At 41.4% G+C, this 14124-nt stretch overlaps 1 protein-coding gene across 2 annotated transcripts in view; it reads left to right on the plus strand.

The window, feature by feature from the left end:
* TENT4B (terminal nucleotidyltransferase 4B) overlaps positions 1-3785 on the plus strand; it is a 70272-nt gene extending 66487 nt beyond the window's left edge. For both annotated transcript variants that reach the window (XM_028094536.2, XM_028094535.2), the window contains exon 12: positions 1083-3785. In XM_028094536.2, the coding sequence (XP_027950337.1) occupies positions 1083-1259 (177 nt within the window). In that variant the 3' untranslated portion in view covers positions 1260-3785. The remainder of the gene's footprint in view (positions 1-1082) is intronic.
* Positions 3786-14124: the final 10339 nt, after the last annotated feature.

A 14124-nucleotide genomic window follows, 5' to 3' on the forward strand; every position in this document is an offset into this window, starting at 1 on the left:
TCCATCCATCCATCCACCCATCCATCCATCCATCCATCCATCCATCATGGATTTGAAGAAAACTCTAGGTTTAAAGAACAAACCTGTTTTTTTCTAAGAGGTTCCAAAGCGCAGTGCTTCTAGTAATAGGATGTCCTGAAGATCGTTATGAGACACCATTGTAATGTAAACCTTTGTGGGAATTTAAGACTGGTTCTTATAAGATGTTCCAGCCAACCCACCTTATTACAGATGGAGCATTAAAAACATTGCAGAGTTATAAAAAGATTGACTTGTACTTGAAGTAAGCTCACATGAAGCTTGTACATGACCTCACAGCAATGTTGTGCATATCTGGGAGTAACATATCCTTTTTTTATATTTTAATATTCAGTACCTAGTTGCTTGTGTTGAAATGATTGGGCAGTGGTCAACTATGGTCAGTCAATTCCTATCAGCTTTGACTTAAAAAGGCCACAGAAAATACTCTATTTTCAGTTTTATAGTTGCCTGAAATTTTATTAATCATGAATGAATCAACATGAGGAAAGGAGCCATTTCATACTGGGCTCTGACCCTCAGTACCCTGGGGACTCTGGGGACCCTGGGGAAGGCCTCTTGGCAGTAGAGATGAACTCTTAATGTTGGTCACCTCATGTCTGACCTGACTCCTAGAATCCAGTTTTCAGCTTCATCATGTGCACCACACCCAGATCCATTCACAAGTGGCAGTTAAAGTGACCGAGAGCAGGGAAGGGGCTGCTGGTCGTGATGACCCCTGACCTGGCAGTGTACCTGTGTGTCTAAGCGCTTCTTCCAGTAATGCCATTTATTATGTAGTACATTGGTGGATAGGTTCCTTGAGGACAGTTTCACGTTCCGTGCACTCTGTTAAGAAGTCAAGGCAGTATTCCAATATTTCCATTAAAAAAGAATGAAAGAGTGTTAGAGCTCAAGAGAGTGAAACCCCTGTAGCATCGTTTTTTGCTTGCTACATAAGTCAGTGTATTCCTCGTTTTAAAAGCGCCCCAAGTCAGGTCTTAGCGAGTGCTCTGTTGAATCCACAGGACTGATGTCTCTTTGACCACTTTCTTTCTCTGCAGCACGGATCAGCAAGGCTCTTTCGTTCTTCCAGCAAAGGCTTCCAAGGTACAACTCAAACAAGCCATGGTTCCTTGATGACAAACAAACAGCATCAAGGCAAATCAAATAATCAGTATTACCATGGCAAAAAGAGGAAACACAAGAGGGATGCCCCCCTCTCAGACCTTTGTAGATAGTCGGCGTTGTACGATGGACTGTCTTCTGTGTGCAATGATCTCATGCTCAGGACAGTTGGATGGGGACTCCTGGCATTCGGGAGCCTTACACTGTTCAGACTCTGATTTAGCAACTGCGTTTTTTCCCAGCTCGCCACGGAATGGATCATGAAGACTGACAACTGCAAAAACAAAAAGCAAGCAAAAAAGGGGGAAAAAAAAAAGGCTGCTCATTTGATAAGTCATATGCTACAACAGGGTCATTTTAAGATTTAAAGCTTGAATGTAAAATAAATCTATTTCTCATTGGCTTTATGCAGAGTTATAGGGAATAGTATTCAGTGTGGGTAGGGTGATAGAAACAAAAACCGATTTCAGAGGGTGGGGTGGGGAAAGAGAACAACAGTATCCCATAGGAAGTCCAGATTCCAAAGGGGAAAGTGATCTGTGCATGTTTTCTTTTTTTTTTAATATTTTTGCATATATTTACCATTTTATTGTGTGTATATATAGATGACCATATAGGAAATTGATATTTGTAATAGTGGATTTGTTAATACTTTTTACATAACATTACTGTTTAAATTGTAAACAGATTTTTCTCAGGATTAGTTTGAAAAATAATCTGACTTGTCATCTTAACATCCATATATAGGGAAGTGATTAGTTCTATTACTCGATTTGTTTTCCTCAGCATTGAAATGACTTACTAGAACCCTTGTGACCTGCTGCAAAAATTTTTCCTCTCTAAAGAAAAGGTTTATGGTGGCAAATGACGTTTTATTTTGTAAAAAAAAAAAAAAAAAAAAATGTACTATGTACTTTTGTGTAAACACTGAAAAAATCTCTAGTCATCTCTAAGAATTACCTTGCAACTGTTTTCTATAGTGCTGTCGTCTTTGGCAATGGGCAACTACATGACTTTGTGTTTGTTTCCTTTGCAGTCTTTTTTTGTTTTGTTTTTCTTCCTAATAGGACAAAAAAGGCCACCCGCGTCCAGTCCTGTTGCTGTTGCAGTGACTCCCCGAGCTCCACAGACTTTGCATGCTGGCCCTTCTAACCCTGTGTACCGCGCGGGCTTGTTTTTCTCATCTCTTATTCTTTTTTAAATCCATGCTTAACTACTGTGGGAGAGCATAACTGTAAACAGCTTTAATTAAATCATACTTATAAAAAACTATTTTCTTATACTCCACTTTATGCTTTTGGTATTGTTGATCTTTAAAAATTAAATGGTCTTTGATAATGGATCTATTTTGTATTGCCTTATTGAGACCAAATACTTCTGGTCATCCCATTCTTTGTCCCCTCCTTCCATGGAATTGTTATCTTTAATTAAAACTTTTTAAAACATTGGCTTGTTTCAATCCTACTGTAAATTTTGGTTGTGGTCAGCTTTGAGCACCAATGAGATGTATAATTCTGTTATCCATCACATGTTGAGTTTCAAACTCGGGAATATTGAGTATAATAGGGTGTAAGTGACATTTCTGAAAATGCTTTCTTTCAATGTGAAAGCTCTTATGTTTAGCATCAGTGTGTGTGGCTCTGTTAATTATAGCCATTTCTGAAATGAGATTCTTTTATGTATACATACATACGTATGTGTGTGTATATATACATACATATATATATATATATATATACATAAAAAGTACTATTGGCTCTTAGGAATTTCTTTTCTATACATTTATGAAATACTGAAGACCAATCAGACCATTAATGGACACTTAGTGCAACTTTTTATAAAGAAAATAATGCTAAAGTAAGACCAAAACTAACGTCATCACTGAAATTAACAGTTTTCAATATGTTCGTATTTTAATTCACAACAGAAAAATGTGTTCCACAACTGGAAACTCCTAGTACTTGTGTAAACTGTGGAAAATTTTAAATGTGATGTTATTTTGACAATGTTTTAAATTTTCGAGTCCCATTTTATTCTGATCAGAATTTTTATCAAGATGTTGAGCTTTTGTTCTTTGAACCTGGTTTGTCATAACATATTGTGCATAATCACAGTATTTATTTCTAGGACTCTTGCGAACGTGTAGACTGATGTTTACCGCTAAGGGAACAATTATTTATAAAATAATATTAAATCCAGTATTAGCTGCCTATTTCAGACACTTAATACTTGCAGAGATCCATTGTTACATTTACCACACTGAAGTTTTTTTCTTTTGTTGTTTTGTTTTGTTTTAAGAATCACCCTCATTGTTGAAAGTAAATGTACTCTTAGGGTGCAGATATTAGCGTTCCAATAAGCATGTGATTATATTAAGGTGGTGGTAGCGGGAAGATAATCTTGATTCCATTGGGAATCTTAGGTTTTCGTAAATTTATTGGGAAAATAGTTTTTCCTGTACTGCTGAAGTTTCTTTTTGGTAAACAGTATCTTTCTAAAAGAAAAAGCATGAAGGAGAAATTGAGGTGTGTACATATCCTCAAATGACCAGCATTGTATTCGTGAATACTGTGTATCTTGCAATGAACAGTGTGGAAAGCTGTTCATTTTTCAATCTGAAGTAAAAATACTTTCAAGAACTTTTAGTTTGCCTGCTCATTTGTTTTTGTACATTTCATCTCTGTACTTGACTCCTGTCTTTTTTCTTTTTTTGAGTTCTAATACTTTCTATAAAGATTTTGTGACTATATCAGAAATGTGTCATTTAAATATTACAGTCCATCCATATTCATGAGTCATAACCTTCCTTTGCTCGTACTTGTAGAATGGGGTCTTACAAATCTGCCTCGCTGTGGTGGCATTTCTCTGGCAGTCATGTATTATTTGTACCTGGTTGGTGTCGAAGCTCCTTGAAAAGTCATAATAAAAACATTTCAGTACTGGTTTTAGAAGTGCTGATAGTTCGTAGACGTGTCCACGCAAACCCTGAGTGGTTATGTGTTGATGACAAAGGTAAATGCTTTTTTTCCCTCCAGTTTTAAGGTGTTCATTGAAGGTGCCTGGTTTTTAGTGTCTTTGTCTTGTTTGGAGATGTTGCACACGGTTTTCAAATCTCGCTTTGATTACTGGCTTTACATGTAGTTGCCCTCCAGGCTTCAACAGTTGATCATACTATATTTTTGTCCTAACTTCACTGTGTTTTACCTTTATTTGCATTTTGTGCCGGTCATTAAAACTTGGGTTATTTGCTTTGGCTCCAGGTATTCCTGGGTAAAGTCTTCACAGGGTAAAAGCCTGCGTGCTAGGGACCGTGTGACTAATAGTCTTTTTTTTTTCTCTGAAGTCTCGTACCTCCCAAGTGTTTTCTCATTCCCTCCCCCGTGTCATGGTAAGTGTGAGTTGTGTTTGTCTTAACCTGTGGACTAGTGTTGGGGGTTTCCAGAGCTGTAGGTGGGCCAGAAGAGAGGATGGCCACGGTGGACTGCGGGACCCTCTTGCTGCCACGTGCTCACGGCAAAGACCTTTCCATTTAGGTTAGGATGTAGTTATCAAGGTTGCTCTGTAGAAATCCCTAGAAATCACCATTATCGGGGATTACTGTTAAGTTGTGTTGATATTCTTATCGTTCATGGTTGCGTGTCACTTTTACTTCAATGTTGACGTACAGTTTGAAACATCCGTTCCTCCAATGAGAACATGCTGTTGATTTCGTAGTGTTTCAGTCACTAACTAGAAATGTTGATAGGAGATTGGTTGCTTCTCAATTAACTTTTCAGAAACTAAGTGGTAACATATAAAAAAGACATCCCCAATTTTGCTGTGATAAATACTGAAGCGTTAATGATCAGAAGAGTTCATTCTCACGCATCAGTTCTTGCTCTCCGAGCTCATTCAACGGCTTCGATTAGAGGGGAGCAACATTCTCATCAGCTGTTTTGTGAGGAAAGCATTCCATAAATGGCTCTATTGAGCTTAATTGAGTAGAAACTTATATTTAACAGTCACTCTTTATTCTACATTTCATCAGTGACATAATTCATCTAGTGAAATATTTAGAGAATGGTGTAGCATCACCGTGGGAACAAAGATGTGTAAGAGCAGTTCCTCGGAAGTGCTGTCTGTATCTTGCCTCAGCTTCTGAACCTCAAGACTATCTTGTCAAAACATTTATGGGTGGAATCAACGTTAAAAGAACAAATTTCAGTACGCTACTTGAGATTTAACGTAACTAAGAAACAAGTCAGATTTTACCATGGAAGTTATTTGCGTGGCTCGTAAAGGACATAACCCAGAAGCCCGTTTCTCTCCCATCTTCTTGTGAGCTGTTTTAACTTGACACCTTGAGCAACTTTTTTTTTTTCCCATCAAAGATAATGACCTAACCAGCTGTAGAAATCAATTGTTGACAGAATTATTCACCAGGAGAATTGCTTATAAACTCTGCTGATCTACTTGCTATCCAGAATTAAATATTTACTTAAGGGCAGTTTTTCGTTAATACACTGCTAATGTTTGTTTTACTCTAATGCAGGTTTTGTGATTTTTAAGTATTTGGCCTTTACATTTTCTACTTAAGTATACACCCTATTAAATTTAACCTAGTCCACAGTCTACTAGCCAGAAGGAGGTCACACTGTAGGAGAGACTGAACGAGAGAGAGAGAGAGAGAGAGTGAGAGAACGCATCCCCTTTGGTAGTTGTGAACTTGAAGTATCTCCTGGATTTACTGAGAGGAAACAGCCGTATCACTAAGAACAGACGATAACAGGAAATCTCTTAATTTGTGTATTTCAGCACAAGTGTTTATTAGTATTTGCACATCATCTTTGCATTTTAACGTAAGTCCCTGTGGTTCTGGACGGCCTTGTGTGCTTGTCATTGTGGCAGCTTCTATGTGACTACAAGCCCAGGGCCCCATTAAGGAAATAGTCTGGATGAATTTGCTAGGAGTGTTGTTTTACCTTAAAGATGCTGGAGTAATGACAGATGATGAAGTATCACAAGCTGGCCATTACCAGACCCGTGGGATGGGTGGGTCGGGGGAAACAGAGGCCCAGGAGAAGCATTATCTAAAGCCAGTAACTTAGTGAAGCTAACTTAGCCTTCCTGTCTTACGGATTGTAGTCAGCCGTACCTTCTAAAGAGAGTGCAATTATTTATTGGTTATCAGCCAGATTTTTTTGAGTTTAAATTTATCTCGCCTTTCAACTTGGGTTCTGTGCAGTCCATGGCTGTGCCCTAAATCGTTTCATTATTACGCTTTATATTTGGTTGCAGTTTCTCATAGTATGTCTTTTTGTCCCTAAACTGAAATCTCCAAAATTTAAGATCCCTCTCTGATTTTTATATATTTAAGTTTGAAGGAGTCACTTAAAAAAAAAAATCTTTTGAAAGTCCTGTAATCCTAAAATAACCCAAAGACTTAATGACAAGTATCAGAATCTTCACTGTACTCATCACTAAAAAGCACTGTCTTACTGCACAGTGTGAATGGTGAACGTGTAGTTTCTGGATATAAAATGTGAATGGATGATTGAGAGAAACCTCGTTTAGTGGAATATATATAGATGTATATATTTAGAAGTTTGGCGAGCCAGTGCTTGTTTTTAATAACCTTTTCATTTATTTCCTTCTTTGATTAGCATTGCCTTCTGTGTTAAGAAATGCGGACTCCTGTGAGGTGCTGGAGGTTTGAATCATCTTGAAAGCTTTCCAATCTTGTCTAGTTACCGCTGCAGAGGCACTAAGGAATTTACCAGAAAAAGAGATTTGATTCAAATGATTTATGAAATCTCGACATTTCCTGAGGTCATATCCTGGGCACCAGTTATCAATACTATGAATGAATTGCACACCTGGAAGCTTTTTTTTTTTTTTAAGCTAACGACGATTTCTTCAAAGATGTCAATTGTTTGCCTCGAAAATTTTATAAATTGCATTTCTATGCACATCTGCCCCCAGTGCTTACCATTGGGCTTATTATTCATAATCTGCAATTCAATAAAGGCTTTGTGCTTTCATTTATCTTCCAAAACCTCTGGTATGAGCCTTTATGTAAAAGTTGAATGGCTTTATAAAAAATTATCGTGTAATTCTAAAGGCAGCCCTGTTTAGACCGATGAGAGGTTTTTCTGTACATAGATAGTGTTTCTGTGCGTTTTTAGCCTTTTTAATGCCAGTTGCGGAGTGGGAGGCACTTTAAGATGCTCTTTTTTTTTCTCCTGCCCGGGTCCTACCCAAAGATAGCGATGGGCCTCTCCACAGGCACTGCAGACTGAAGCCAGCCCCCTTTGGAGTCTGTTATTCGCAAATGCCAACCCAGTTCTCTCCTTTGCTTTAATGCAAGGGGTTATGCTTGCTGTGCTAAGAAGTTGAAATACTTGACCATAGGTTTAGTGGAGCAACCCGTTACACAGCCTGTTACAGTAGAATAATGAAAATGTCTGGTTCTCCAAAGAACAGAGAGAAGCAGGGTTAATAACCAAGCGCAACCTGAGCATGTTTTCCTGAGGGAGGAGTGGCAGTCCCGGGACTTGGACCGATGGTGCTTGCCTGGCTCCCAGCTGATTGGTGGTGAAGAAAATCCTGGATAGTTTGCCTCAAGATCATCACAAGCTGATTGAGAGTTTCTAGACAACTGGCTGTTAAAGCCAGCCTGCCCCTCCAGCCTGGTCTCTTCTGCTCGCTTCTTGGATGTGGATTGGAAATGTTCTTAAAAAAAAAAAAGTATGATCAAAATATCCTGTTAGCATCCCAGAAGTTTCTCAAATGGTAAATTAGAGAATGAACTGAATATACAGGACAATTTTGTCCATCTACCCAGACATGATGAATTTACTTAATTTCTCAAACAATATGTGAATATACCATTGTGAAGAAATGTAAATAATATGTAAATATCTAAATGAAGGGATCTGTTTGCCCTTTACCCTCTTTTTTTTTTTTTTAATTTTATTTACCTGTCTGAGACAGCACAAGCAGGGGGAGGGACAGACGGAGAGGGAGAAGCAGGCTCCCCACGGAGCAGGGAGCCCCATGCAATGCAGGGCTGATCCCAGGACTCGATCATAACCTGAGCCCAAGGCAGGTTCCCAACCGACTGAACCACCCAGGTGCCCCATGCCCTTTACCCTCTGATCCCACCTAGCTCCCCAGAGCTAACCACTTTCATATTTTGGGATGTAGCTGCCTAGATTTTTTTTTTTAATGCATTTACATACATAAACATATCTGCCCATACATAATGCCAGGGGGTCTTTTGCCCTTTTACCTAAATGGTATATTGTAGTATTCTGCAACTCCCTTCCCCTCTAGAGAGCTCGTGACTTGTCAATACAGACACTGGTCTATTTCATTCCTTTTCATGATGCTGACTTTTGTTTGCAAGTAGCTTTAGTAAATTAACATGTCAGACACCCGAAGGCCCTTATAAGCTGATACATCTGTGGAAATATCCAGTACTTGAGCTTACCTCAAATGGATTTTATTAAAGTATTGCTATTTGATGGCACTTCTCCTGAACTGAGTTTTCTAGGGAAAAAAAATTTCCCCCTGTTTTATCTTCTTTTAGGTGAATTTTCATGAGTTGCTTTAAGAAGTTTCATCTTTGATACTTCTGCTAGAATTGAAATGTAAACGCAACATGGTCATCTGAAACTTTTTAGAAAACGTGGCCCTTGACAAAAGTGATTTTAAAAAGACAGTTATTGATCATTCTCCACCACCTGCCCCCTAAAACTTGATATCTTAGTTTTACGATCCTTCCGTAACTGCAAGCAGCAACTAAAACTCTAAAAACGTTCTCTGTCTGAAAGGAGGATGACTTGGATGGTGAGCAGAGAGGGAACTTTGGCGACAAGAAGGAGCCAGTTATTTGGGTCAGAGAGAGCGGAGAGCTGCCTTGAATTTTGTGGGGGAAATCTGGAAAATTCTGTTGGAAAAAGAGGAGGAAAAGGTGGCTGTGGGAAATTCCAGAGTGTCTCCCTACACCTTAGGAACATAGTGATGAGTTGTTTTTTTTTTTTTTTTAGGAGATAATTTTCCTTGAAATCACTTTCTTAGGCTCTCATTATTTGATTGTAGAATTTCTGCTGTAATTTCTATTCATGAGTGTCCAGAAAATTCTGTTATGAGATGTTCTATATTTACCAGGTTAGGTTTGACTTTTAAATTGGGAACATTTTTCACCTTTTAAGTAAAATGTTTTATACTTTTTGTTTGTCTAAGAAACCATTTAAAAGACCCAAACTCATCCATGAAATAATCCATTTAGGAAATAAGCATAAATTTGTGTCTGTGTGTGTGTGTTTCTAAAGCAAGTACCTGACTCCTATTTGAAAACATGGGATTAAAATGTTGTTGAAGAGAAACCCGTTAGAGATAAAAACGTCAAGGTTTAATGCCAACATTAACACGAAACAGGAGAGGGTTAAAATTATCAGGTGGCCTGTTTAAATGTATCAGTTTTCAAAAGAGCTATTGCTCACCCCTGTACCAATGCAGACCATTTTTGTGCTTAAATCACCCAGCAGGTGTCTTCAGGAATGTGGCTTTGCACAAGGACTCAAAATAGTTGTAAGGTGCATTACATCATGCATCTTTGTTTTTTAAAATCCAGTTCAAGAAAACGGTGCTTTCACATAAGTAGGCAAGACGTCTGCACATGAACCCAGAAAGTAAGGGGCGAGGGCACATGGGAGCAGGCTGTGGGGACAGGGGTATGAAAGCTGCCAGGCAGGGCTGGGCTGGGGGGCACTGCGGAGTTGGGCTGGGTCCTGCCAAGGAAGTGACGAGCAGGGGGTTGGGGCAGAGCCGCAGTTTTGTCATAAAGTCAGAGTTCTCAAAGTCTGTCCCCCACCCCTTCCCCCTGCTTTCTCCCTGTCCTGAGGCAGCCACTTCCAACTTTTGGTGGTTTGGGGCAGGTGGAGTGTTTACCCCGATGTCTCTAAATAATATACCTGTAATGCCATTTCTTTTTTTAAGATTTTTCATTTTTTTAAGTTATCTCTATGCCCAGTGTAGGGCTCGAACTCACAACCCCAATGTCAAGAGTCACAGGCTTCGCCAACTGGGCCAGCCAGGCACCCCTCTAATGCCACTTTTTGATGTTCAGCTCTTGAAAATCAGTGTTTGGGGGCGCCTGCCTGGCTTAGTTGGTGGAGCCTGCCACTCTTGACCTCGGGGTTGTGAGTTCGAGCCCTAGGTTGGGCGCAGGGATAACTTAAAGTAAAACAATAGGGGTGCCTGGGTGGCTCAGTGGGTTAGGAATCAGACTCTTGATCTTGGCTCAGGTCTTGATCCCAAGGTCGTGAGTTCAGGCCCCGCTTTGGTCTCCATGCTGGGTGTGGCGCCTACTTGAAAAAAAAATTATGTTTTAACTTCTTACCACCCCTGAACTTCTGTGCCCCAGCCTCCCAATAGAATTATATGGAATTTTGTTTAGCACGATATTCAGCGTTCACATTATCATGACTGTAGATGCTGCTCTTATGAGTTGAACTGTATAATAAAAAGATTCCTTTATTTTTCTGCATTTTTTAAAAAGATTTTTATTTATTTGTCAGAGAGAGAGAGCGTGCGTGCACAAGCAGGGGGAGCGGCAGAGGGAGGAGCCGACTCCCTGCCCAATGCGGGACTCGATCCCAGGACCCTGAGATCATGACCTGAGCCGAAGGCAGACGCTTAACCAACTGAGCCACCCAGGCGCTCCTGCACAAGTTTTTTTTTTTTTTTCATTTGCTTGTTTTCTGAAGGGTTTTTTGTTAGTTTTCCATGTACTTTATTGTTTTTTATAATTTTATTTAAATTCAATTAATTAACACATAGTGTATTAGTTTCCAAGGTAGAGGTCAGTGACTCATCAGTTGCACAGAACACCCAGTGTGCCCTCCTTCATGCCCGTCACCCAGTGACCCCATCCCCCACCCTGCCGTGTATTTTAGTAACTCACCCTCACCTCTGCCATCTTCTAAGACTGCAAACGCTCAGGTGCTCAGGTAACCCATCACTTCCATCTTGTCAGGGGCACCCCTCCTGCAGCTGCTGCCCAGCCACGCTGGGTGCTCACGTGCCACCCTGCTCTCCCTGCACGTCCGCCTGGTCCCCCGCACTCGCCCCTGTCCTTCCCCATCCCCATGCTTTCCTCTCCTGTTGATAAGCTCCTCAGGAAGCAGTCCCAGGCGCTCCCTGGGAGACGAGGTGCAGGCTGTAAACCTCTGAAATGGTCTGTTCTTCATTTATGCTCAAATGATAGTTTTGCTGGACACAGAATTCTGGGTTGGAGAACATTTTTCCTTCAGAATTTGAAAGCATTGCTTCATTGCTCCTCATGTTGTGAGAAAAGTTTGTTGTAACGTGTTTCTTTCTTTTTTTTTTTTTTCCTCTTGAAATTTTTCGGATCTTCTTTTTGGTTCCCAACGTTCTGAAATGTCAGTGCTATGGAAACTAGGTGGGTCTGTTTTCGCCTATTGTGCGGGGCCCTGGGTGGTATGGACCCTTTCCATCTGGCACCACATGTCCTGTGTTCCTGGGAAATCTGGAATCCTTATTTTTGTTTTCCTCCCTTCTCTGTTCTCTGGACTCCACAATGACTCAGATAGTGAGTCTCTTGGACTGATTCTCTAGTTTTCTTATCTCTTCTACCCTCTTTTCCATCTCCCGACTTTCTATTCACCTTGATCTTCCAGCCCTTCTGTTGGTTTTCCATTTCTGCTATCACGTTTTTCATGTTGAGTTCTTTTCTGTCCTCAGATGTTCCTTGTTAAAAAACAGCATCCTGGGGCACCTGGGTGGCTCAATTGGTTAAGCGATCACCTTCGGCTCAGGTCATGATCTCAAGGTCCCGGGATCGAGCCCCACGTTGGGCTCCCTGCTCAGTAGGGAGTCTGCTTCTCCCTCTCCCTCTGCCGCTCCCATTGCTTGTGCTCTCCTGCTCTCTTGTTCTGTCAAATAAATAGATAAAATCTTTAAAAAAACTTTATAAAAAAACAGTATCCTATTTGGTTTTGTGGTCACAATATATTTTTTGAATCTTTGAAGATGTTAATGATATAGTTAAGTTTCTGTCTGCCTGCCTAGTCTCTGTGACCTTCATTTTTCTGTTGTCTTGGACTCTCTCTTCGGGTTTAGAGGCCTTCCTCAGATTCTTGTTTTCTGGTTCCTGCACATGTGTAAGAGGGGGGCCCACCACGCTCTCGGGATGCTCTGCCACTCAATGTGGCAGTCAGCAGCATGGCTCCCTCAGCGTGGTCAGGCTTGATGGTGGGGAGGAGAGGATCTCTGGGACTTGGCTCATGGGGTTTCGCAGAGAATTCCCCCAGGCTAGGGGTAAGGACCTGGCTGCCCACATCCTGGGAGCTGAGGGGGAACAGTGCTGGCTTGGTGGGGTGGGGACAGGGCATGTCTCTGTTTCCCTGATAAATCTGCCTTTTCAATTTCTCTCTTTTTTCCTGCAGCTGGGCTTGGTGTGGTCCAATCCAGACTCTGTATGTTAGCTTTTCCAGACAAAAAACCCTGCAGACTCTGCTTGGGTGGGGAGGGGTGGCTGCTCAGCTGGGCAGTGGTGGTCAGGCGTGGGGAGAGATGGGCACTCTTAACTCCTTCTTAGATGTTCAAACTCCCTCCTTTTACTTAGCTCTCCCCTGCTGCTGGAGAGAGCTGGCCCCTCCACCCTCCGAGCCTTTGCAGCTTACCCGTGTAAAACGGGATCGATTCTTAGTTTTCCTGGTGGCCGGTTCTTGTATCTCCCAAGTCAGTACCACTGATCCACTTGCTTTCCACCTTCCACATTCATCTTGCTGTTTCTTCCTCTTATTTTCTCCATTCTTAGGAGCCCTAAAATCCTTTGGTCGCTGTTCTAGTGGACTCATGGAGGCAGCAAGTGTACATGATGGTTCCATCCACCATCTTTTGTAGCCAATTTTTTCCCCAGTTTTATTGAGATATAATTGACATACAGCACTGTATAAGTTCAAGGTGTACATCATAACAACTTGATCTGGCTAGTTTTTTTCTTAAAAGATTATTTACTTGAGAGAGAGAGAGAGAGCTTGGGAGGGAGGGGCAGAGGGAGAGACAGAATCTCAAGCAGATTGCAAACTGAGCACAGAGCCTGACGTGGAGCTCGACCTTATGGCCCCGAGATCATGACCTGAGCCAAAACTAAGAGCCGGACGCCCAACCAACTGAACCACCCAGGCGCCCTGATCTAGCTAGTTTGTTTTCTTTCTTTTTTTTTTTTTTAAGATTTTATTTATTTGACAGAATGAGAGAGCACAAGCAGGGGGAGCTGCAGAGGGAGAGGGAGAGGCAGGCCCCGCTGAGCAGGGAGCCCAACGTGGGGCTCGATCCCAGGACCCTGAGATCATGACCTGAGCCCAAGGCAGACGCTTAACCGACTGAGCCACCCAGGTGCCCCCTGGCTAGTTTTCTAACGTAAAATTGGATTGCCAGGGAGAAGGGTAGAGAAAGAGTACATTTCAAGCCAAGTACAACTGAGCCCCAAGACTCAGTTATCTCAGGGAGTGGAATGAAAAAGAGGATTCCCAATTCTTATCTTTGGATTGTTTCATTGTCTGCTGTGATGTTCATAATCCCCTTCTAAAAAACTGTTAGCTGCATAGGTCCACGGGTCCTCACTGAGCATCTGTCTGTGATAAGCACTACCGAAGGAAACTCCTTTCTTAGGGGTAAGCAACAAGGACCAGCTGGCGGGGAAGGCCCATACTGCTCCATGTAGTGATGAGTGAGAAGTTGAACCAGGACTGAAACGATAAGCACCAATCTTGGGAAAGTTGTTCCCTGTCCTGCTTGGCTGATGCCTGCTACAGAGAAGGGCTGGGTTTGCCGAAATGAGTGACTCACAGCTTCTGTTCTAGTGATTTATTTTCGGTTTTTAAATCTTCTCTCTGCACAAGTGCAACAAGGCCCCTGAACTTGGACTGCCACCGAAAATCATTCAGGCAACAAATGCTGATGGTT

Source organism: Eumetopias jubatus, unplaced genomic scaffold (assembly GCF_037043125.1).
Source record: "Eumetopias jubatus isolate StellerSeaLion01/CBP00866 unplaced genomic scaffold, mEumJub1_p1.0 scaffold_10, whole genome shotgun sequence".
Taxonomy (NCBI): Eukaryota; Metazoa; Chordata; class Mammalia; order Carnivora; family Otariidae; genus Eumetopias; species Eumetopias jubatus.